The sequence below is a fragment of the Bos indicus genome, chromosome 5 (genome assembly GCF_029378745.1).
Source record: "Bos indicus isolate NIAB-ARS_2022 breed Sahiwal x Tharparkar chromosome 5, NIAB-ARS_B.indTharparkar_mat_pri_1.0, whole genome shotgun sequence".
NCBI lineage: Eukaryota > Metazoa > Chordata > Mammalia > Artiodactyla > Bovidae > Bos > Bos indicus.
In genome coordinates, this window is record NC_091764.1 from 34,045,400 (window position 1) to 34,071,712 (window position 26,313).

A 26,313-nucleotide genomic window follows, 5' to 3' on the forward strand; every position below is an offset into this window, starting at 1 on the left:
TTTGGGCTTAAACAGATAAATACCTCCCAAAAAAGGGTTTGGAATAATGATGCTGGCATTTGAAAGATTCTTTATATTTTTTATTTTAATACTACTATTGTAAAAGTAAGATAATCATTAAGGCCATTTTGAAAATGTATAAAATATTAAAAAATCACTCAAAGTCTGTTAAAACAAGCTCAATTATTAATACTTGGATATATTTTAATCTGAGGTTTTTGTCTTCTGCTAGGCTCTTGCTTTTCACACTGGTATTCTTCTGTGGACATTTGACTTTGGCAGACAGTAAAGCACGGTGGATAAAGACTCTGGAGTTCGACTGCCAGAGTTTGAGGGCTACGATGCTGGCTTTGTGACCTTGGATAAAATATTCAACCTCCCTGAACTTTAGTTTCCTTATCTGTAAAATAGGTAGTAATAGTACTATTCATAAGTAAAATACTGTTAAAAGTGTTTAGGGTGGGCCTGACAGAGTGAATATTTAAATTTATTGTTCTGTTCAGTTCAGTTGCTCAGTCGTATCCGACTCTGTGACCCCATGGACTGCAGCACACCAGGCCTCCCTGTCCATCACCAACTGCCAGAGCTTGCTCAAACTCATGTCCATTGAATTGGTGATGCCATCCAACCATCTCATCCTCTGTCATCCCCTTCTCCTCCTGCCTTTAATCTTTCGCAGCATCAGGGTCTTATTGTTAATATAAATTTATTGTTAGCAGTGATCAACAAAGTGCTTAATTATACCGAATTCTCATTGAAGTAAATGAAAGCTCTAGGAGGTGCATTTGTTATGTAAAAAATAATTTTGAATTTTTCAAAATATTTAAAATTTCCTCATGAATTAGAACAGCTTGTCCCTCTCTCCTAATTTTCAGGCGTGTGTTCTTCCATTTAAGCTGTCATCAAAAAATACTTCTCCTGTGTGCCCTTTCCTCTCCACTTAAGCCTCTCCCACTGGCATCACTACCCAGACCAGAAACTATACTGCACCACCCACTTTGCACGTACCCGCTAGACACCCTACTCCAGACCACAGCCTCCTCTACTTCCCTCCAAGGGCTTCCCTTTGGATACTCCCAACTGTGCCTTGTATGTCTTTTAAAACCTCTGTGCTTCCTTCCCTGTCCAGCTTAGATGTCACAGCCCTTCACTTAAACTCCTCACTTCCCCACACCTGAAATTCCCTTCCTCCACTGGTGCTGTATCACAGTATCCTGGAAAAGCCCTGAACCTGAGCTCCCTGACCACACAGATGAATGACATTTCAAATTCACTTCATTGGGCTCTCCAGCCCTTCCTTCATCCCCAGCAGGCACTCTGCTCTCTTCAGCAGTATTTTAAAATATGGATGTGAGAGTTGGACTATAAAGAAAGCTGAACACAGAAGAATTGATGCTTTTGAACTGTGGTGTTAGAGAAGACTCTTGAGAGTCCCTTGGACTGCAAGGAGATCCAGCCAGTCCATCCTAAAGGAGATCAGTCCTGGGTGTTCATTGGAGGGACTGATGTTGAAGCTGAAAGTCCAATACTTTGGCCACCTGATCTGGAGAGCTGACTCATTTGAAAAGACCCTGATTGTTGGGAAAGATTGAGGGCAGGAGGAGAAGGGGACGACAGAGAATGAGATGGTTGGATGGCATCACCGACACAATGGACATGAGTTTGGGTGGACTCCGGGAGTTGGTGGTGGACAGGGAGGCCTGGCATCGTGCTGTTCATGGGGTCGCAAAGAGTCGGACAGGACTGAGTGACTGAACTGAATTCACGTCATAGAGATATTTCTTATATGAAGAGTTGAGGGTGGAGTGAAAGAGTGGGGAGAGTCAGTGGAGATGAGAGGTGAATGAGAAAATGGGGAAGGTGGAGACAGCCTGGAAATGTGGAAGAAAGGTGGGAGGTAGAAGAGAGCTTGGGAGAGGCCAGCATCACAGGGAAGGACTGGAGAAAGATGATTGGCCAGGAGACAGAGCTTTTCCTACACTTTGTTCAATTCCCTTGTCCTCGGGTTTTACATTTTCTTGCAAATATTCTGCCTCAATCAACATCTCTGTCTATGAGTCCACATAGACAGTGGACTGTCTATGATAGTGAGGGGCTGCAGTTTGGGGGGACACGATGTTAGATAAAAGCAGGATGAGTAATAAAGACCACTTTCTCTCCAGCGAAGGAGTTTTCATGTGGACTATTCTAATGATGAGGATGGCAAAAGTTTTATATTTTTTAAGGAAATAATTCATTTATTCATCAAATATTTATTGGTACATTTTATGTGCCAGACACTCTCCCAGGCACTGGGGATATCAAAGGATATAGAAACAGAGATAACTGCATGATAAAATAACGTTAGCATGTCAAGAGTATTTTTCAATTCAAGAAAGCTTTTGTGAGCACCAAGCCACAGAGCACTGGTGCTGTCGCTGCACCTCAGATGCCAGCACGCTTGCACAGAGCCCCACAGCTCAGAGACACATGCAGGCAGAGCAGAGAGGCGTCCGCAGCCGCCTGAGGCCTTAGCATAGGGATGCTAGTAAGATCATTCTTTCCTGAATGACTTGGTCTGAGAGAAAAACACCAGCTTGTCATTTGGTTCTTAGGCAGGGGCTCTCCAGATCTCACAGGAAGCTGGTGTTCTTTTCTGGTGAGGAAAGAAGAGGAGCTACAGTAATGATTCACCTAGTAACTGCTTACTTTCACGGCCTCCCTTGTGGTAAGAAAGAGCTGTTCATTCCTCCCTTCTAGCTCTTCTTCCTTGACCTTGATGTTCTCCCAGCCTCTGCCTTCTCAGATGAACAGCCCCTACTAGTGTAGAATGTGGTTAGTGAATTCTTCCTCTTGGACACCCTTCCAGGAAGGTGCCCTGGCCCTGTGTTCCCAGAGGAGCACTTCGGGCCAGTGCAGACCTGACTCTGCGTGGCTCTGGGCCTCGGGCCGCCGGAGCTCTGCCGAGATGCCTGTGTCCACCCTTGGTTACCCCTATGTTCCCTTTTCTTCTCAAAGCAGAACTGAAAAGAGACAGGAGATTACCAGAAACCTAGCTTTTTCCTAAGAATCTGCAGAAAGGGCAATGCCCTAAGGTTGGGAGTGCAGGCGGAGGACAGGTCAGCTGAAAATAGGCCCCAGATCCACTTTCCTAGGACCAGCTCAGCTCCTTGTTTGGGCTGAAGTGACTACAAAAAGGAAGATAGTAACTGTGCTCTTAAGGTTTGGGTTGGAGGACTGGGCCTAGGAATTGACAGGCTGATCACAGGGTTTCAGCCTGTCTCAGCCAGGTGTCAGGGTCTCTCAAACAATCTCAGGCCTAGCCCTTGTCTCCAGTCACAGCACCCTGACAGCCAAGACCTTTACTTGGAAAATCCAGCTTCGCACCCCCATCCCCGATCCCCACACCCACACCCACCCCCCACAGTTAGGTGTGGACACCACTGCTCCTTGCTGAGCTGGCTTGTGGATTTGTACTTCAGAGGTACAAAAGTAGTTGATATAATAAGTCACCAGCCTGAAATGCCATCACTTGGTAAGAAATAAAACAGGCATCTCTGGACATTATTTTTTTTAAAGGTTTTATACTCTCATCCAGGTTTAGATAGAAGAGGGGGGATTGTATAGTATGGTCAACCTCAGGGCCCCTTTGGAGGAAAGGACATGGCAGTTGGGGAGGGGTGTGAAGTTAAAAATAATTTAAAATATATGTATCCTAGTGAAGTAAGTCATGCCCTAATACCCTTAGGAAGTCAACCAAAGGAAACAGACAGGACTCACTTTCACACTGAGAGTTGGTCAGGGTCCCACAGGAATGGCATTGGTTCAGCTGTAAATGCTTCCCTTCAGCCCAGTCTCACCTGGACAGTGGTGGGGTCCGTGTCCCAGGTAATCACCCTGAACACCTGCAGACAGTGTGGAAGGTGATGTGGTGGCGCTGGTCCAGAGGTTGTGAGACATAAACACTGAGACGGACATGCCAGGGGACCAGAGCTCGTAGCTTTACATCCTGGCTACTCTAGGTGCAGTTCATGGACCAGCGGCATCAGCTTACCTGGGAGCTTGGGAAACATACAGAATCTGACGTCCCATTCCAGACCTGCTGACTGAGAATCTTCATTTTAACAAGAACCTAAGGAAATTCAGCGGAGAAGGCAATGGCACCCCACTCCAGTACTCTTGCCTGGAAAATCCCATGGATGGAGGAGCCTGGTAGGCTGCAGTCCATGGGGTGGCAAAGAGTTGGACACAACTGAGCGACTTCACTTTCACTTTTCGCTTTCCTGCATTGGAGAAGGAAATGGCAACCCACTCCAGTATTCTTGCCTTGAGAATCCCAGGGACGGGGGAGTCTGGTGGGCTGCCGTCTACGGGGTCGCACAGAGTCGGACATGACTGAAGCGACTTAGCAGCAGCAGCAGCAGCAGCAGCAAGGAGATTCAGATAGACTTAAAGCTTGAGAATAATTGCTTTAAACTCAGGCAAGGGAGAGGACAGGGAGAGTCATGCTGGGAGGGTCGGTAAGGGTTCTGTCTTTTTTGAGAGAAGTGGGGCCTGGATGAGTTGAAAGCCCTCACCTGTGTGGCAGCCTTGAACACCCCCATCTGAGCTATTTCTAGATCCACAGTGGTGACGGCTGCTTCATCTTCACCTCTTTCAAGGGCTCTGATGCTCGGTTGGAGGATGTCATATGATTTCTTGTTATATAGCTGGGCTGTTAAAAAGATAGTTTCATCTGCCTTAAAGTGTTGTTAGGTTGGGTTTTATTCTTTTTTCTTTTTGTTGAAGGTATAACTTATAAGATTCCTAATTCAAGTTAAAGGATGTAGGATTGGATGAATTTACTCAAATACAGTTGTGAAATCACCACTACAGCCATGGTATAGAACATTTCAATCATCTTAAGTGTTGGTTCCATTTATTGTCACAGCTTTCTATTTCATTAGCATAACATACTTTTAAAAATGAAAAATTTTTAAACATTAGCCATATAATCTTTGTATATATTATAGAAGAATAAAGAATCACAGTCCTATAAATGTTTCAAACAATGACAGATAAATGTTTTTAAAATAGACGTTTAGGTGTTCATTGTTTAATGTATGAGACAAAATTTTCTTGCAGCAAATAGAGGAAAAACGTCTCTGAATATATTGCCAGAGGACTGAAAATGGACAAATGTCATCCCAGGTTTCAAAAGTGGTAAAAAGTAGAGCCCAAACATCATTCCAGTACTCTTGCCTGGAAAATCCCATGGACGGAGGAGCCTGGTGGGCTGCAGTCCATAGGGTCGCTGAGGGTCGGACACGACTGAGCGACTTCACTTTCACACTTCACTTTCCTGCATTGGAGAAGGAGGTGGCGGCCCACTCCAGTTTTCTTGCCTGGAGAATCCCAGGGACGGGGGAGCCTGGTGGGCTGCCGTCTGTGGGATCACACAGAGTCGGACACGACTGAAGCGACTTAGCAGCAGCAGCAAACATCATTCCAGAGCAGATTACTAAATAGCTTATTTATGTGCAATTACTGCAGAAAATATTGCTCCTTGGGCCAAATAAGTATGTCCTAAATAGTCATGCTTAACTAACTTATCTTTTGAAGAATGAACTGGTAACACAGGGAATACTTCTCAGTACTCTGTAATGACTTACAAGGAAAAGAATCTTAAAGAGTGGATATATGTATATGTATAACTGATTCACTTTGCTGTACAGTGGAAATTAACACAGCATTGTAAATCAACTATACGCCAATAAAATTTTTCAGAAGAGTGAACTGGCAGGTCACAGGACTGGCTTAAACAGAGTGTACTTTGATTTTTGTAAGATATTTGGCAGAATCTCATGTGACTTAAAAATGAGATTCTAACCTTTGTAAAGTCACTTTTTCTTAGGTAAGAGTCTGCTATGTCCTGTGTTTGATATTATAAGTATAGGAAATAGGACAGGCCATGAGTGCATGCTTAGTCACTCACTCGTGTCTGACTCTTAGTGACCCCATGGATTGTGGTCTGTCGTGCTTCTCTGTCCATGGAATTATCCAGGCAAGAATACTGGAGTGGATAGCCATTCCCTTTGCCAGAGGATCTTCCCAACCCAGGGATTGAACCCATGTCTCCAGTATTGCAGGTGAATTCTTTACCATCTGAGCCACCAGGGAAGCCCTAGGACAGGCCATGGCTGTGAATTAAACCATCAAGGCCTGTCCTGCAGTCCAGTGGTGGAGACATATAGTAAAGCAATAAAACAGATTCCTCTGGCTGCTGGGTCCAAGAAAATCAAGAAAAAAGAGACATAGAGATTATCCCAGCTGCCCAGAAATTAAAGAAGATAGTGGCTTGGATTTGAGTAGTGGATGTGGAGATAGGAAAAAAAAAAAAAAGAAGTGTATGGATTGGGGTTATATTTTGGAGGCATAAATGATCAGACACTTGCCAATAAATTAGACATGAGGGACGAGAGAGTAGACGAGAAGTCAGAGGTGATGTCTATTTGGAGCAGTTGTCTGGACAAGGGGCCACTTTCCAGACGGTCTTGTTCCATTCAGCATTAGACCCACACTCAGGATGAAGCTTGAGTCTTCTTGGGTGAAGACTTGGATGAAGGCAGACTCAAGATAGGAAGCTGGATGAGGTAATTGATACATAAGTAAAAAGGATCAGCAATTTAAAAAATATCGGGAGACTGGAAAGATAAAAGGTAATGAAAATAAGTGCAGACCCTTATACTTGACTTTTCAAAAAGTGCACAGGATGGAACCAGGAAGATTGGCCTAACAGCAGTTCCTACCAGAAACTCAATAAGAATGAAAAGTGTGACCCGCTTCCATGAAAATGAAAACCAAAATAGGTCGCCTTAAAAGAAGCAGGGTGTACAACACAAATTAATCATCTTATTGTGCTTTGCACTTTTTGAACCAAAACTAATGTGAGACCATCATGCACACAGCCATTAAAAGGGATGGATGAATAGCTGAAAGTACTAGAGATGTTCATGTCAACGAGCACCGTCTTAAAATGAGCATTGTAAAATGAGCACCGTCAGATGGACTTTGAGGTGGAAGAGGGGATAGATTTCAAGTAGATTCAAGTCAGTCCGGAGGGTAAAATAAGGACCCAGGATGAAAATAGCAGCACTGCTTTCAGCTCAGCCTCAGTTCCACTGCACAGCACTTTCCAGAATCAGGATGGGTTGTACTTGTGTCTCCTGACAGGAGACCTGGCAGACCTACAAGCCTTTGTGTTGGCACAGAGCAGAGAGGTTTCCCATCCTGCCTGAAAAGCTGGGCAGGGTAGTCTCTCAAGGTCTCTCCCGAGTCCAGGAGTCTAGAATTCTGTTTCCTAACCAGAGTTCCAGGAAAATATCTATTTCTGCTTTATTGACTATGCCAAAGCCTTTGACTGTGTGGATCACAATAAACTGGAAAATTCTGAAAGAGATGGAAATACCAGACCACCTGACCTGCCTCTTGAGAAATCTGTACGCAGGTCAGGAAGCAACAGTTAGAACTGAACATGGAACAACAGACTGGTTCCAAATTGGAAAAGGAGTACGTCAAGGCTGTATATTGTTACCCTGCTTATTTAACTGCTATGCAGAGTACATCATGAGAAACGCTGGGCTGGAAGAAGCACAAGCTGGAATCAAGATTGCCGGGAGAAATATCAATAACCTCAGATATGCAGATGACACCACCCTTATGGCAGAAAGTGAAGAGGAACTCAAAAGCCTCTTAATGAAAGAGAGAGTGAAAATGTTGGCTTAAAGCTCAACATTCAGAAAACGAAGATTATAGCATCTGGTCCCATCACTTCGTGGGAAATAGATGGGGAAACAGTGGAAATAGTCTCAGACTTTATTTTTCTGGGCTCCAAAATCACTGCAGATGGTGATTGCAGCCATGAAATTAAAAGATGCTTACTCCTTGAAAGAAAAGTTATGACCAACCTAGATAGCATATTGAAAAGCAGAGACATTACTTTGCCAACAAAGGTCCATCTAGTCAAGGCTATGGTTTTTCCTGTGGTCATGTATGGATGTGAGAGTTGGACTGTGAAGAAGGCTGAGTGCCAAAAAATTGATGCTTTTGAAGTGTGGTGTTGGAGAAGACTCTTGAGAGTCCCTTGGACTGCAAGGAGATCCAACCAGTCCATTCTGAAGGGGATCAGCCCTGGGATTTCTTTGGAAGGACTGATGTTAAAGCTGAAACTCCAGTACTTTGGCCACCTCATGCGAAGAGGTGACTCATTGGAAAAGACTCTGATGCTGGGAGGGATTGGGGGCAGGAGGAGAAGGGGACGACAGAGGATGAGATGGTTGGATGGCATCACTGACTCGATGGATGTGAGTCTGAGTGAACTCTGGGAGTTGGTGATGGACAGGGAGACCTGGCATGCCAGGGTTCATGGGGTCGCAAAGAGTCGGACACGACTGAGCGACTTACCTGATCTGAACCAGCCTCTTGGTTCTCAGGGGACACAAAATCTAGTGGAATGTCCCTGCACCGTGTTTACAAAGTATGGCTGATGCATGAGGGTTCTCAGAATTCCTGACCACATTCTTCACAAGACTGACCTTGCTCCACTGCTTCCCCAGGGCCTGTGTCCAGTCATGTTCTAGATCCTCTCCTCTTCAAGGCTGAACATCAGTTTGGACTATTCATACCTTGACAACTGCCTGGTGCTGAGGTTTGCTTCCCATTGAACAGGACTTTTTCAGTGATTGGCTTTTGCCCCAGCCATATGAAAACTTTTGGTCAGTGGTTAGCAATGTGAAAGGTTTCCCAGGAAGAGCAATGGTAAAGAATCCACCTGCCAGTGCAGGAGATGCAAAGAAACGCAGGTTCAATCCCTGGGTCGGAAAGATTCCCTGGAGTAGGAAATGGCAACCCACTCCAGTATTCTTGCCTGGAAAATTCCATGGGCAGAGGAGCCTTGTGGACTGTAGTCCACAGGGTCTCAAATAGTTGAACACTATTTGAGCGACTGAGCATGCACACACACAGCAGCACGAAAGCTTATATGACAGCCAGATGAAACTGAAGACGTGAGTCATTTCTGTTGCTCTTAGTTCAGGAATACCAGCTTATGTTTCTCCTCCAGGAAACCTAACTATATGTCCAGATGTTTACTTGGACAAATAAGGGCACAGTTATGCTCAAAATAAATGTTCAAATAAGTCATTTTTGTATCTCAAGTCATTCTTCCTGGTCTGTCTTTTAGACGTCAACTCCCACTGGAGCCTCTTAAACTATTCTGGGATCTGTGATAACTAATTAGATACCTTATCACTTCTTCTAAGAATCTAAATAGGGAGGTGAATTTTTCTAAATCTTAGTCCCGTTAGTGCTAGATTCTGTTACAGGCTAAAGCAGTCTTAGAGTTTTAATATACACAGAAGGTACCTCTTAGTGACAACTTAGAAACAGCTTTTTGCTTTATATTAGCTTTCAGTCTTGGAAGGGAAGATGTATGCATTGGAAGGGATGGAGAAAAGGGTCTTCAGGGATTGGCTGTCAGACTTACTATGGGGTCATTTGGTTGGGGGTGTGGCCTGATGGCTCTCAGACATGGGAGCAAGGGGCTTGTCATCACTGTGGGATGACCTCAGTTTGCCAGTGTTAAGTGTGGGGAAGAAGATAGCTGAGTTTCCTGCTAAAATCTTCTGTGATCAACCCTTTCCTCCCACTTGGAAAAGAAAAGGAAGTGATATGCATGCGTGCGTGCTGAGTCACTTCAGTGGTATCTACTCTTTACGACTCTGTGGACTGTAGCCCTCCAGGCTCCTCTGTCCATGGGATTTCCCAGGCAAGAATACTAGAGTGGGTTGCCATTTCCTTCTCCAGGGGATCTTCCCGACTCAGGGATCGAACCCAAGACTCTTGAATGTCCTACACTGGCAGATGGGTTCTTTACCACTGGTGCCACCAGGGGAAGCCCTGATACAAGTGCATCATCTCCAAAGAAAGTCCACCCAAAAGAAAGGCAAAGAGGCTTCTGGTATGAGAACACCACGTGGTCCTAGCTGGGGGAAAGATGTTTCCTTAGAATCTTTCTTTTGCTACTGAAGAGCCAGTTCTTCCGGGCTGAGGGCCTTTGGTTAACCATTAGGTTCAGTTCAGTTCAGTCGCTCAGTCGTGTCCGACTCTTTGTAACCCCATGAATCGCAGCACACCAGGCCTCCCTGTCCATCACCAACCCCAGGAGTTCACTCAGACTCACATCCATCGAGTCAGTGATGCCATCCAACCATCTCATCCTCTGTCGTCCGCTTCTCCTCCTGCCCCTAATCCCTCCCAGAATCAGAGTCTTTTCCAATGAGTCACCTCTTCGCATGAGGTGGCCAAAGTACTGGAGTTTCAGCTTTAGCATCAGTCCTTCCAAAGAAATCCCAGGGCTGATCCCCTTCAGAATGGACTGGTTGGATCTCCTTGCAGTCCAAGGGACTCTCAAGAGTCTTCTCCAACACCACAGTTCAAAAGCATCAATTTTTTGGCACTCAGCCTTCTTCACAGTCCAACTCTCACGTCCATACATGACCACAGGAAAAACCATAGCCTTGACTAGATGGACCTTTGTTGGTAAAGTAGTGTCTCTGCTTTTCAATATGCTATCTAGGTTGGTCATAACTTTCCTTCCAAGGAGGAAGCGTCTTTTAATTTCATGGCTGCAGTCATCCTCTGCAGTGATTTTGGAGCCCAAAAAAAATAAAGTCTGACACTGTTTCCACTGTTTCCCCATCTATTTCCCTTGAAGTGATGGGACCAGATGGCATGATCTTTGTTTTCCGAATGTTGAGCTTTAAGCCAACTTTTTCACTCTCCACTTTCACTTTCATCAAGAGGCTTTTGAGTTCCTCTTCACTTTCTGCCATAAGGGTGGTGTCATCTGCATGTCTGAGGTTATTGATATTTCTCCCTGCAATCTTGATTCCAGCTTGTGCTTCTTCCAGTCCAACATTTCTCATGATGTACTCTGCATAGAAGTTAAATAAGCAGGGTGACAATATACAGCCTTGACGTACTGCTTTTCCATTTTGGAACCAGTCTGTTGTTCCATGTCCAGTTCTAACTGTTGCTTCCTGACCTGCGTACAGATTTCTCAAGAGGCAGGTCAGGTGGTCTGGTATTCCCATCTCTTTCAGAATTTTGCACAGTTTATTGTGATCCACACAGTCAAAGGCTTTGGCATAGACAATAAAGCAGAAATAGATTTTTTTCTGGAACTCTCTTGCTTTTTCCATGATCCAGTGGATGTTGGCAATTAGGTAGACATTAGTAATTATCCCTCCTACAAGGTATGTATTTTGAAAGGTCATACTCTTTACTCAATAGCTCGGGGCCAGTGGTAATATGCACTCTTCTCCCCAGCTCAATCCCAAGAGAGTCAATTGAGCAGAGAACAAAGTTGCTCCAGAAGAGCACATGGCTAATCCTCAAGTTCCGCCCACTCAGCCCCCAGTTGGGAAGCCCAAGCTGTCCGTGCCACACAGAAATAAATCCCCTGTGGCCTGGCACAGGCACATGTGGAAATTGCCGTTTAGGCTTCAGTGTCACCGTGAGTGAACTCTGAGTGAAACTCAAAGCCTGCTTCCTCAACATAAATATTATCTTACAAGATGAAAGAGAAATCATTGCACAGTTGTGTCCTGTGTCTTACTCTGTGGCATATCAAGTCATGTTCCACTGCTTATCTCAGAACTGCTCCATTGCTTAATAAAAGCTTGCTCTCAGCTTTTCATGTCCCTCAACCAGAATAAGTAATAAGGGACTTACCCTCTTATTCACCCTCTTCCTCCGAGATCTGAGTCAATACATATCCAGATGCCCTTCCTTACAGTCATACATACATTCCCCTTTATTAGCTGGTCAGTTGTACCTTCACCCAAAGGGTTAGGTTTTCTGATCTTTCTCCCAGTATTTGTTTTACCTCTGCTGAGCCCTGTCACTCTCTTATGTTTCCTGGCCAGTCTCTGGCCGTTCATCTTCTCTGCCCTTGACTGTCTTTGCTCCCCCATTTATCTCCCCGTGGTTGAAACATAGGCGAAACAAAATGCTGCAAGACAGGGGAAAGCTAAGAAGCTGTCTTTCTGCCTGGGGCAAGGGAAGGCCCCTGAGGAGGTGGCAGTTGAGCAGGGGTTCAGCAGGCGCATGGGATGTGAAGAGGTCTGGGAGGAGGCCCTTGCAGAGAGAACTGCACAAGGTGCCAAGCACTGCCCAACAGTCCTTGCCAGAAAAATAATTGCCTTAACTACTCAGACATGGAATCAATTGCACAAATGCCTTGTTTCCGGGACATTTTTCCCAACATCAGGAAGTGAATGGTTTCATCTAGGAGACTGGAATTTTGTTCTTATTATTAAATAAGCTTTATTTTCAATTCTTATGTCTGTTTTAACCAAATGATTCCGAACTGTGTCATCTCCCACATCATTTTTAACTGTGCTTTTTCTTGAGGAAGGTTCGGCAATGAGCCAGATGTACTAAAACAAAAACATGAGTTCATCATTCAACAAAGTCTTTTCATTACAGATGATTGTCAGAATTTTCCCATCCATTAAAGGAGGTTCTTTTAAGAGACACTGGGAGCAAAAAAAAAAAAAAAAGTGAATTATCTCAGTGGTTTAATTTATTTATTCAAAAATAGCCATAGAATAAATAGATGGAAAGAACCCTAGACACCATTTGCCTTTATATTATAGGCAAGGAGTCTAGGAATGAGAGACCTCAAGAAAGGTGCCCAAAGTCACGTCACTGACCTAAAGGTCGTTTCATGCCTTACTCTCCCAGCCCCCACCCCTCCCTTCTCACACCTCCTCACTCAGATGTCACAGAAAGTGTACCATAGACCACAAAAGCTTTCTTTCACAATGTTGTTTTAAAAGTCACCTCAATTGAAATGATTCCAGAGTGCCATTTATATTTAAGCTTAGAATTATGTAAAAGATTTGAATTCTTGGAGTTACAGTCCAATGAGCAATTCTTTACTTGGTAGAACATTTTTATTGAAGATGTTAAGGAGGGTGTGACTAATAGGTTCCAGTATTTGGATTCTATCAGTGAATAGTGTTAACCTATTAATCAGCCTTGGCCTTTCTACATTTTAAGGTCAGAGTCTTTATAGTTATCACAAGACTTATTTTCTTTGCTTTAGGGTACTTTTGACTTCAGTAACACTGCTGTCTATATATTCAATCAACCTGCTGTTGATCTGTTCAAAGGAAACAGGTAAGCTGTTTGTAAAGCCAAAGTGATAAATTCTCACAGTGACATTTTGAACAAATGATACTCTCCCTGTTCAACAACTTGTTTATTAAAGAAAAGCAGTACTTTGACCTGTTGTCGCTGGAAGACCTATAGTGGTATTTACTTAGTAGATACAGGAACATATAAATGAGCTTGTTATGAATAGTAAGCAAATAACATTGCAATTTAAAGAGAACCCTCAAATATACTTGCTTTTCTAGTTTAAGATGACTTCATTTTAAAGACCTTGGTTTTTCCTCAAGTGTTTATAAATTCAGACCAAGGATCCCATGCTTTTATATTATAGGCTCCAAGGTTTTAAAAGTAAACAGAGCTTTCATTCTCTTTTGTGCATATTCCAAGGAGAAAATGTGACTCCCAAGCGATGTGGGCGTCAGTGTGCTGTGAAAGGACCTTAAGTTCTCTGGGCAGTGTAATACCTGACATGTTTATTTTCTATTCCTGGGACACTGGATTATGTTTGTAATACTTTGACTTTTACGTTAGCTAAAACCACATTGGCCAACCATTACTGTATATAGATGACTCCATTTAACTGGAACATTTTGTAATAAACTGTGGATCTAACCATTGTCTAGTTTAAACATCAGTCTTATGAAAGAATAAACAGAAGTTTAATTATAGTCTAACCCAATTTCTTTCTGTGAACCTTTTGAAAAATGTGAGCTGAACTGTTACAAAAGAAGCATAAACCCATTTTTTTAATGAATGGTTTAACATTTTAATATTTGTTGAGATGAGCCAGTTGAAGACTTTAGAATTTTGCTATAGCCAAATTATTCTCTCGAAAGAATTATCTGCTGCTTTTTTTTGTGAGTGTCAAATCTCTGAAATAAAGATCAAAATTCTAATGTCGTGGTTATTACATGTTTTTATGTTATTATATTTAGAACCCACAAGGCATTGTTGGAATATTATTATTCCTTGTTAGCCTCATCAGTTCAGGTAATTCATTCAAAAGAAACCTTTCTTCCCAGCCATCAGGGTTTTTATTTTTAAAACAAATTTTTATTTTAATGATATACACCAGACCTGAGAATAAAATTAGAGTGGGACTTTCCCCCCAAGTAAAGTAGGGAAATTTTTGAGATAATTAAAATAAAAATAAGGCTTATGACCTAATCATTTACTTGTAATGTTTTGTAGCCAACCTGAAAAAAAAAAAATGGTGCTCATGTCTGACATTTTTAAAAGTCAACAAGTTGTTTTTGTTTTGTAATGAGAATGCCTTAATCCTTACAAAGCCAAGAAGACTATGTATATGATTTTTGATAAAGACACAGTAACTTGGGGAATATTCAAGAGAATGGTGAAATCTTGGCTATTTTTAATGTAGGGAACTCATCACTTTTTCTGTTCTCATCTATGGTTTTTTAAACAGGCTGCATGGTTTATGAAAAGCTGGGAGAACAGGTCTTTGGTACCACAGGGAAACTTGTCATCTTTGGAGCCACCTCCCTACAGAACACTGGAGGTAAAAAGATTGTTTTTTCTATACATTAAAGTTGTGAATGTTATTACTATTTTTTCTAATCTTAGTGGTTGGGTGGCCACATGAATTTTAACACAATTCAATTTTAACACAATTTAGCAATTCTCATTGCTAAAATTGTGCAATGAAAGTGAAGCAGAGACAGTAGTCACTTACAACCAGTTACACTTACAACCAGGGTACTTGGACAGTGTCTACAGCCATCTTTATGTCCTACTGAAGGTTAGCCTAGAGACAGTCTGGTCATCTTTGTATAGCTTGCAACATGAGCCTCAGTATCTCCTTTCTAAAAATGTTCTCATTTTCTTCTAGCAATGCTGAGCTACCTCTTCATAGTAAAAAATGAGCTACCTTCTGCCATAAAATTTCTAATGGGAAAAGAAGAGGAATTTTCGTAAGTTAGACTGTTGTTTAAAAGATAACTAAAATGTTTTTAATTGAAATGAGGGCTAATAACCTAAGTTTTTGTTTTATGAAGACTGCAGGAACAGAATTTTCCCTAGGCTGTTTTTTCTTGGTTTGTTGTTTCTAGGGGTTTATAAATGAAGGAAGCAAGGAGAACCGTTTGAATCTGAGCATTTAAAAGATAGATTCATCAGCCGTGCTATAGACGCTAAGTCCTGCAACTTCCCAAGAGCTTGAAATCGACATCTAGTTTCTCTGAAATAGAACAGATATGGAGTATTTCTAATGCAGAAATAGAACATGCAAAATTAAGACCCAAAATTCTTCCTTAAAGAAAAGACAGAACATTTTGGGAGCAGAATTGACATGAGCCAACCTCGTTAAAGATGTAGCCAACCTTGGAAAATGTTGCCTCTGCATTTGGCACACTGCTGTGTTTTGACTACCTCTTGTTCAACAGTTCTTATTAGTCTTAGTTTCTCTGTCTTCTTTCAAGGGAGAATTGTAGAAACCAGAGTGCCTAGTGTTCTAGCATCAGGATTCAAGGTCAAATACAAGCGATTAGGGAGTAAGCAATGCCTACCTGTGGTGGCTTATTTTTTGACGATATTCACCAAGCCAAGCAAAAAGGAACTTTCTCTTTAAATAATTGATAAGACAAGTTGTAATTTGACAAAACGTAATGTGTGCATTCAGCTTTGAAGTCATATAAATAATTCAGAGGAATGGCACACATAGCCAGTGGGGGAGAGCAGGGGGAAAGAAGTATCTCTTCCTCGGTCACATGGAGAGACAGATGATAGTAAATGATTAGTGGTTGGCTTAAAGTGTTTGGATAAAATCGAATAATAATTACCATTAAAAAAATTTTTTTTTAATTTTTAAAAATATTGTGAAATTTTCCTTGTGAGAAAAAAAAGTCGCTTTCTAAGAAAATATGGCTATCTGCTTCAATGCCTTTCAGAGCCTGGTACGTGGATGGCCGCCTGCTGGTGGTGGTCGTTACCTTTGGCATAATTCTCCCTCTGTGTCTCTTGAAGAACTTAGGTAAGATCTTGCTTTTATCACAGTCTCTATAGCACTCAGATGAATCAGAAACCTAATAAAAACAAACAACTTTGCTCCCTACTTTGACTTGCAGGGTAAAGATTGAATAATAAATTGTAAGTATTAATGAGGCATGACTTTAATAGGGGATTAAAAACACTGGCTCATATGTGACTTTGTAAGCAGTCCCTCTTCTAAGCCATGGAAGGGTAAAGGGGGTCCTGGGGCCAGCAGCAGAAAATGCTCTGTCTAAAAGTCCAAAGTCCAAAAAATGGAATTCTCCTCATAGAAGGTCTTACACATTCTGATTGTTTAGATGGACAGAATTTCATAGCTAATACCAAGACAGAAAGTGGCTTATATTTTTACCCAGAGGAGAAGGGGACCACAGAGGACAAGATGGGTGGATGGCATCCCCAACTCAACGGACATGAGTTTGAGCAAGCTCCAGGAGATGGTGAAGGACAGGGAAGCCTGGCAGTCCATGGGGTTGCAAAGAGTCAGTCAGGACTGAGTACTGAACAGGCAAAAATTGATATTATGAATCAGTCTTAAACGATCAGAGTCTAACCAGTCTCAATGATTTGCCTCACTGAAGGGAGAGAGAGAAGTGAAAAGTGGTAGATGATCACTAAGCCATATCCACTTGGCTTTGACATTTTTGCATGTGTGCTTATATTTGGAGACAAGAATCCCTGATGTTATGAAAATTTCATGTGTGAAATAATGCAGCCAGACCTCTATCCAGTCTAATGGCACTGAAATGCATTTCCTTATAATTCTGGGCTCATTCGAGGCAGACATCTCAAGTTCTTACCACACCTCTGTAGCTGTTCTTTTAGACCTATAAGTGGATTTTTTCTTTAAAGCTACTTAATTTTCTGGTTTCTGAGTCTCTGTTTAAGCTTTTCTGTGTATACATAGCTCTTTTTCATGCTAGTGGAGAAGGACTCTTCTCCCCCAGAGGTGAGCACCGTGCAGCCCCCAGAGACCACTTAACTCTGCCTTTCTGGAGCTTATGGTGCTCAGAGATCTCCCAGGCATTCTAAGGGGAACAAGGTCGAGTGCCTTGGGTGCTCAGTTTATCCCTAGAAATCACTTCATCTCTTCTGTGCATATTCAGTATGTACACAATAGGTACATAATCAAGAACTATTGAGTGGATCAAGGAGTAAATGGATTTGGCTGTAGGAATTCATTAGAATACGGCAGCAGAGACCGATAGCCAAATTTGGGAGGCTCTTTTCCCCTGGACTCTGAAAATCTGCATTCTCTAGTGTGTCAGGAAGAACTGGAATCAAAGCACATACTACTGTATTGTTTTAATTTAAAGTCACCATTTTTTGCCAAATAAGATAGCCCTATCAAATAGAAAATCTTATATTCATATTAGCATGTATGGATATTATTGGAACCCTAAACTGTGCTTGAAATAATGCATTGAAAGAGGTGATGGATAAAATAATAATTCTTTAAACTCTTTTTAGGTTATCTTGGCTATACTAGTGGATTTTCCTTGAGCTGTATGGTTTTTTTCCTAATTGTGGTAAGTGCTGGTTGAAATGGTTGGCCTGGTTTTGCCATAGTACGATGCTACGTAATAATTACGCATTACTGGGCTTTATTTGACAAAGTTTGATTGTTTCTCCTTTTTTTTTTTAATGCCAGGTTATCTACAAGAAATTTAAAATTACCTGTACTGTTCCAGAGCTAAATTCAACAATTCCTAATTCAACAAATCCGGACATGTGTACGCCAAAATATGTTACCTTTAATTCAAAGGTAAGTTTCTTGTCCTTTAGATATAAAAATAGGGGTGTTTTTACAAAGGACATTGTGTTTCTTAAACTTGTTTTAATTAAACTGTCTTTGATGCGTTGATTCTCAAAGGAACAGGGTACCACAGGTTTCAAATGCCACAGTCCATTTAATGACCTTGAAGAAATATACAGATGGTGTACTTCATGCTCCCCTTTACCCAGTTTAGTGTAGGACAACCTAAAGTATTCTCTGTGAAAAGCTCTTTCTGCACAATTATCTCAGCTCTGCTATTTCTTATAGTTCTTTAAAAACAAATTAATAACATCCTTAGCCCACTGTTTCTTCTTTTCTTAAAACTAATTTTTTAATAGGAGGATACTTCCTTTACAATGTTGTGTGGATTTCTGCCGTACAACTTGAATCAGTCCTGATATGTGTCTACGCCTTCCCTTTGAGCCCCCCTCCCACCCATCCCCATCCCACAGCTCACTGCTTCTGTCTCGTGCTGACAGAAAGGAACACCTCAAACTTCCCCAGCTTGCACAGTTGAAATATAGACCCCACCACAAATTGGCACTTCAGGAACATTCATACGACATATTGGGGAAGGGTAGACTATGGAGACAGTCAGGCTTGGATTTGAATTCTCAGGCAAATTGTCAACCCCATTTGTAAAATGATGACTCTATTGTGTATCTTACAGGGTTTCTTAGAATGTGCCTGATACCTTGCTTGGGCAAAATTATAGCATGAGAAATGTTACTTTTCCCTTCTTCTCTGCCAGCTTCTTTTTGCATAAGAAGTTACTATCTTGAATTATCTTTTTCTATTAAACTAATTTAGTTTGATCTGTCACCTGCTGTCTTTTAACTCTGAAAGGTACCCTAAAGTAGTGAAGTAGTTTTCTTTTAAGAAAGTCATTTTCTTTTTAGATCCATATTTAAGTCTGACTGATGCACCCCTTATAAAGCAGAGAGCAGTGAAACGAAGGTGCATGTTCTGGCTGTGTTGCCTTGCCTGTCTTGGAGGGAGCCAGGAGAACAGTGCTGGTCTGTCTCAGGATTGTGGGGACTCAGTGAAATAACAGAGGAAAGTGCTTGTAACCAGCTAGTGCCACATTAATACAGGTGATGCAACGCCTGGGGAACGTAAAATACAGCGTAGGTGAGCTTGGCTGTAAAACCCCTCTCTGCCAAGTGCATAATGGCTCAAGCTAGATAAGCTGTCTTAGAAAAGCTGCTCCTATTTTAGATACCAAAGCTCCCCTAATAACCAAATAATCCAAGGATTCTGAAGGGCTGTCAGATAAAAAGGCAGCTCAGAAATACTGGAGCAATACAGTTTTTATGGTAAAATGCCTTTCCGTAACGTTTATTTTTTCCTCCCAAATAGACCGTGTACGCTTTACCAACAATTGCGTTTGCTTTTGTCTGCCACCCGTCGGTCCTGCCAATTTACAGTGAACTTAAAGAGTAAGAGATTTGTTTAATTTTTTTTTTCAAACTGAATCATTTTACAGCCCCTCATTAATAGGCAAGTGCTGTATCAAAATAAATGGACTCATATCATGAACTTCCATAGCCCAGCTTCAACATTTACTTTGTCATTCTTGAGCAAGACACAAACCTGCAGTATATTTTGTCCATAAATGTATAAAAAGCATTTATTATGTGGGCTTTTTCTTATTAATTTGGTTTTTCAAATACTGTGTTACTCAAGAGAGTTCAAGTGTTTGTGTTGCTTTATATCACTTGTGATTAGTTTGCAAATGAATAATGGTAATCTTCAGATTCATCTGTGAACCACTGAATACATTGTATATGATTTGCCTTTTGGTTTAGTTGGAGGCTGGTAAAACAGGCATGAAGAAATGAATGTTTTAAGACCACAAACTGGACAGAAGAATATTGTTGTTCATTTTCAACTATTACAGTGATTATGGATTTGTTTTTGATTGCTCTTCTAAAGAAAATGGAAGGACTGCTTATGAATTCCCTAATGGGTTCTCTTCTTAGCCTCTCTTATTATCAGACTTTCTACATAAAAATATTTATCATGTCATAGTCTCTTTTTTGAGATAACTGGTTTACAACTTATATAGGTTTCATGTGTACAACCTGATATTTCTACTTCCATACACACTACGTCCTGCTCACAAAAATATAGTTTCCATCCGTCACCATACAGTGGATCTCCTTTACCCATTTCGTCCTCCCTCTTCCCTTTCCCTGCTGGTAACCACGACTCTATTCTCTGTAGCTACATCCTTGTAAATTTACTCCTAGATATTTTATTCTTTTTGTTGCATTTATAAGTGGATTGTTTTCTTAATTTCTCTTTCTGTTCTCTCATTGTTAGCATATAGAAACATGGCAGATTTTTGTGTGATTTTTGTACCTTGCAACTTTACTGTACTTGTTTATTATCTCTAATAGTTTTTTGGTGGAGTCTTCAGGGTTTTCGGTGTATAAAATGATGTCACCTGCAAATAGTGACAGTTTTACTTTCTTCTTTCCAATTTGGATGCTCTTTATTTTTTTTCTTCCCTAATTGCTCTGGCTAGGACTTCTGCTATTAGGCTGAATAAGAGTGGTAAGAGTGGGCATCCTTGTCCTCTTCCTCATTTTAGAGGGATAGCTTCCATTTTTCATCATTTAGAGTGATGTTTGCTGTCGGTTTGTCATTGCTGATATTTTGTTGAGGATTTTTACATCTATATTCATCAGAGATATTAGCCAGCAATTTTCCTTTTTTGTGTTTTCTTTGTCTGGTTTTGGTATCACAAAGATTTTGGCCTCATAACATGTTACGAACCATTCCCTTCTCTTCAGATTTTTGGAAGAGTTTGCAAAGGATAGGTATTAAATCTTTGAATGTTTGGTAGAATTCACCAGTGAAGTCCTCTGGTCCTAGACTTCTGTTCTTCCAGAGGTTTTTGAAGACCACTTCAGTCTCTGTACTAGTGATGGGTCTATTCATATTTTCCGTTTCTTCATGATTCAGTCTTGAAAGGTTATATGATTCTAAGTGTTTGTCCGTTTCTTCTAGGTTGTCCAGTGTGTTGGCATATAACTTTCATAATACTCCCTTGTAGTCTCTTGTATTTCGATGGTGTCTGTTGGTACTTACTCTCTTCTGTGTCTGATTTTATTTATCAGGGCCTTCTGTCTTTTTTTCTCTGTAAGCCTAGCTAAAGGTTTGTCAATTGTGTTTGTCTTTTCAAAGAATCAGTTCTTAGTTTCATTGATCCTTTCTGTTATCTTTTTAGTTTCTATTTTATTTATTCCACTCATTTTTATTTCCTTTCTTACACTGACTTTGGACTTTGTTCTTCTTTTTCTAGTTTCTTTAGGTGTCAGGGTAGATTGTTTGACATTTTTCTTGTTTCTTGAAATAGGCATCATGGCATAGTCTTAAGCTCAGAAAAGATATACAATATAGTTATCTATTTCCATTTTGAAAGAAAGATGATGTTACTCAGGATTGAATTCACTCATGATTGTTCCTCTTTCATTTTAAATTGATTCATGACTAAGTTTTGAAGTATTTACATCTACCTATCTTTGCATACATTAGTCCTACTTTATGATCTTATATTTAAGATATTTTTAAACATAAGATAATTAAAAGATATCTTTGGCATCTTTTAAACTTAATAGTTCTGCTTTTAGTTTGTAGTTGTCTTATGTGGGTACTTCTCAATTTGTCTTGTGTTCCATACTTCTGTTATAACACAGTCAAATGTCCTGCTTCTTGGTGGCCTACTCTTGAGTACAAGTCTTGGAGATTAATTGTTTGGGCAGCTAAAGAAACTTAGAGGTTCATGCAAACTCCCAAGATAAACTTGACCTAGGAGAGAAAGAGAAAGCGTTTCATTATCCCAGCTGTGAGTTTCTGGGCACTCATTGCTGTGAAGACATACAGGCTTCCCTGAGGCTGTGTGAGTGCATGCGTGCTTAGTCGCTTCAGTCAAGTCTGACTCCTTGCATCCCTGTGGACTTCAGTCTGCAGGCTTCTCTGTCTATGGGATTTTCCAGACAAGAATACTGGAGCGGGTGGCCATGCCCTCCTCCAGGGGATCTTCCCGACCCAGGGATGGAACCAGTATCTCCTGCATTGCAGGTGAATTCTTTACCCACTGAGCCACCTGGGAAACCCTCCCTGAGGCTATTCGATGGGGAAAATCAGACCTTAAATAGCAGCTTTAGTGACAGAACTCCCAGTCAAATTCTAGCTCAGTGCCTGATCTCTGGAGCCAAGGAAACAGCATTGGAACTTATTCTGCCTTTTTCCTGTGTGTCCTGAGTGTGGAGATAGTATCAAACACATGTTAAAAAAACACTCTCTGCCCTTCAGATGAGAACTCAATATTCTTCCAAAAGAATGAGGAAGAACATTCAAGGCATTGTTTGTTCCATGGCTCTTTCTCTCTCAATACCCAATCAGTGTAAAGAAAGTTATTGGAAACTGGCATATTTGCTGTAATTACTGGGGGTAATTATAGCAGCTCAAGTCAGCCCAAGCCTGTTAGAAAGAAAGTTAAGTTCCATTCTTCAGGGTTAATATTTGTGTTTACATTCAATAACATGGTTTTTAATTTTTCAAATTTCTTTTTCTTTGTTTTTAGTCGATCACAGAAAAAGATGCAGATGGTTTCAAATATCTCCTTTTTCGCCATGTTTGTTATGTATTTCTTGACTGCCATTTTTGGCTACTTGACATTCTATGGTAAGTACCTTCTGTCAGTACCTAAATATAGGTATTAGTAAGTAAATTAGTAAAAATCAGTATCAAAATATGTACTGATATTTCAATGTGATAACCCCCAAAAGCAACAAATCTATCCATTGATTTTACTGATCTTTTCTTCTGCTTAAAGCAAATGGCTATGGTTCCTTTACATATTCATGCTGACTATGCAGTAGAATAATTACCATAATTTTTTCTCCTAATACTGTCCTTAAAAAAAATGCATTTTATAAGCATGTCACCTTTACTAAGGAAGGTTTAGAACTGTATCAGTGAAGGCTTTCCTAATTGCTGTTGTGAACTGGGTCATTTTCCATTAATAGAAAAGAGAGACAGAGATAGATTTGGAAAGTGAGAAAGAGTAGAGTGCTACACTCATGACACTGTGCGTTAATTAATAATAAAACACCTGATTGTTCAGCAGCAGGTGGAGCTTTGCTTTAATATGAAGCAATGACAGAGTTAAATGAAATCTGAAAAAGAACAAAGTTTCATTTGTAACTTTTATTGACCCTGTATGAATAGTCTACCTTACTGCTCCTTCATCCTCTTCTATTCCAATCATCCTGCAATTTTATTTAACATCTTTCATTATCATTACAGTTTGGGAGCTGTTTTAAATTTGAATACGTAAATTTCACATTACATTCTCTATGAAATAACATTTCTTGGGGGCACTTTTTTTCATAAACACAAATGTCTCAAAATTTAAACACATTTGAGATGATTAATTCGGCCTGGAAAGGCTTCCCTGATTATACAGTTGTATTATTACCATTACCACAAGCCTCACAGCTTGTGAGACCGTAGTTCCCCCACCAGAGATTGAACCCAGCCTTTGGTAGTGAAAGCACTGACTCCTAACCACTGGACCTTCAGGGAATTCCCTAATTACCATTTTCACAAGCAATGGAGAAGAGCATTGTCTAATGAATCCATAAATACCACATTTAATTTCTGCATAAAGACGGTGTTCTCAAGTTTCCTGAAGAGTTGCAGGGCTTGGGGGTGGGTAAAGGGAGGGAAAGAGAGAGAGAGCCTAATATTAGTTGACTGGTCTCACTGTTGCCTTGTTTAAGCTATGATTTTTTTGTGGCAAATCCATTTTTTTCCCACATAGAATAGAATATCAAAACCTTTCAATACTCTTGCTGCTGCTGATGCTGCTGCTAAGTCGCTTCAGTCGTGTCCGACTCTGTGCGACCCCAGAGATGGCAGCGAGAAAAAAAGGTCAGCTACTTTTAGATGGTTATGAATTTTGAATCAAGGAAATTAGAACTAAGGAGATTTTTATTATAATCTAGGATCCTTTTTCTAAAATTGAGACCTATCTCTGGCCCAGACTATTAAATGGAACTGGAATTCCACACCCTGAACCTTGAGATGGGAAGGGAACTATCTCTTGTCAAAGGAGTGGATTTTTGAGTTGGAGACAAAATGGCAGAGTAGAAGGACCTTGAGCTTAGCTCCTCTCCAGAGCACATCCAAATTACAACTAACTGCTGTATAGTCATTGATTAAAAAAAAACAGGAGTGGGCCTTCCTCGGTGGTCCAGTGGCTAAGACTCCATGCTCCCAATGAAGGGGGCCTGGGTTTGATCCCTGGTCTGGGAACTAAGTCCCACATGCCACAACTAAAGATTCTACACACAGCAACTAAGACCTGACATGGTCAAATAAATAAATAAAAATAAATATTTAAAAAACAGCAATTATTCTTTAAAAAAGGGCAGGGGTGAGCTTTTTCTTGCTCAGTGACTGCTTTTCTAGCTTTGCTTGTCTTTGAAGTGACACTTTCTAAAGTTCAGTGTTAAGAAAAAGTTCAAAGTGGTATATAAGCTTTATGAGGAAAACGTATCTGGAAGAGGAGAATGCGTTCCTTGCAGCAGTGAAGTTCCATGGGCACTTCTGCTTGGACGTTGAGTGATAACAGAAGTCTTTGAAAGAGGCTGGAGGTGGCCTGCAGCCCACTCAGCGAGACTGAGGCTGATGGGCATTGTTGGATGAGTGGCACCAAGTTGAAGAGAATCTAGATGAAGAAGGGCTTTGTGTTTCAGCCACATGGTATGCCTAACCTCAGCTCACTCCTAGGTTTAGTTTAGTGTAAATTACACTCTGTGTAATTTCTGGTGATTACTCTTACACTCCTTTTTGCTGCAGGTATGGACAGGTGGGGCATGTCTCACATGGGGGACTTTGCTCTCCAACTTTATAAATTGTTGAATAGACACTTCAGTTCCCAGAGCATTGCTTTCCTTGCCTTCTTTAGTTTACAGATCCTTTGTGGTTCAGGAAACCCATCACTCCATGATAATTCTTTTGTCTTGTTTTAATGCCTTTTCACATTCCGCCTCATTTTAGAAAGCGTGCAGTCCGACCTCCTCCACAAGTACCAGAGCAAGAACGACATCCTTATCCTGACGGTACGGCTGGCAGTCATCATGGCCGTCATCCTCACCGTGCCTGTGTTATTTTTCACGGTGAGTAAAAGGCCTCAGTGCAACCTGACTAAAAGCTGAGGGCTCCTCTTCCGTGCTGCCTTCAGGAGCCACTTGCAGATCAAGGCTGCTGTGGGGAATTCCTGCATCATTGAAACTGCCTCAGGGAAGGATCTCAAAGGTCTTTGGAAAGAAAGTGGTATCAGTGAGTTAGGGTAGCTTTCTGACGGATGAGTCAGTTCTGATTAGTCTATCCCTCTTCCTTACAGAGAAATGTAGGTAGACTATTTGACTCCCAGTCATCCAAGACAGGGCAATATAGAAGGACCAGAAGAGAGTGCTCAGTCACAGATTAAATAGAAACTGTCCCCCACCCCCCGCCCCCTGCAAAAGAAAACTACCTACTCATAAAGAAAAGGACTTTCCATCTTATGTCCAGCCCCCTGGTTTGTCAGACGTTTAAGCCATCTATAAACTCACGAGGTGTGGACTGACCATGTCCAAATGCCTACGCCCCAATCCGTCCATAACTGATGAGAAACACGAAAGGCATCAAGCTGGAGGCATGACAGGACCTTTTGCTTTCTTTTTCTGCAGGTTCGATCTTCTTTATTTGAACTGGCTAAGAAAACAAAGTTTAATTTATGTCGTCATGTCTTGGTGACCATCCTACTCCTGGTTATTATCAACTTGTTGGTGATCTTCATACCCTCCATGAAGGATATTTTTGGAGTCGTTGGTATGGCTTTCTGACCTGCTGCTTATTCTATGATAGCTGTTTAGAAAGTTAAACTTTCACAATGATAACCTCGATTTTTCTTATTTTCCAGGCGTTACATCTGCTAATATGCTTATTTTCATTCTTCCTTCATCTCTTTATTTAAAAATCACAAGCCAAGATGGAGACAAGGGAACTCAACAAATTTGGGTATGTCTCATGCCAGCCACTCTCATTTTTCTGGTTTGTTTTTCATGGAACTATGCCAGGTAAATAGTCCATCTCCATCATCTAGTACTTACAGTGACCTCAGAAGGAGGCAACCATACTAGTGTTTGCCCATTTGGGAGATTTGAAATGTCATATCAGGATCTTCTCCATTCCCTCAAAATATCTTCAGGTTCTGCTCCTTTTGTGTCAGAGTGGCCAGCCAAGAAATTAGACATTGATCATCCTGTGTC

The 26,313-nt window shown here is 41.2% G+C and overlaps 1 protein-coding gene across 2 annotated transcripts in view; it reads left to right on the forward strand.

Annotated features, from left to right (window-relative positions):
- The window catches only part of SLC38A1 (solute carrier family 38 member 1), a 78,775-nt gene that overhangs the window by 44,350 nt on the left and 8,112 nt on the right, over positions 1-26,313 (forward strand). For both annotated transcript variants that reach the window (XM_070789232.1, XM_019960741.2), the window contains exons 6-16: positions 13,130-13,203; positions 14,624-14,716; positions 15,047-15,128; positions 16,104-16,186; positions 17,674-17,732; positions 17,855-17,968; positions 19,340-19,419; positions 22,575-22,675; positions 25,058-25,176; positions 25,732-25,873; positions 25,965-26,062. In XM_070789232.1, coding sequence (XP_070645333.1) covers positions 13,130-13,203; positions 14,624-14,716; positions 15,047-15,128; positions 16,104-16,186; positions 17,674-17,732; positions 17,855-17,968; positions 19,340-19,419; positions 22,575-22,675; positions 25,058-25,176; positions 25,732-25,873; positions 25,965-26,062 — 1,045 coding nt within the window. The remainder of the gene's footprint in view (positions 1-13,129; positions 13,204-14,623; positions 14,717-15,046; positions 15,129-16,103; positions 16,187-17,673; positions 17,733-17,854; positions 17,969-19,339; positions 19,420-22,574; positions 22,676-25,057; positions 25,177-25,731; positions 25,874-25,964; positions 26,063-26,313) is intronic.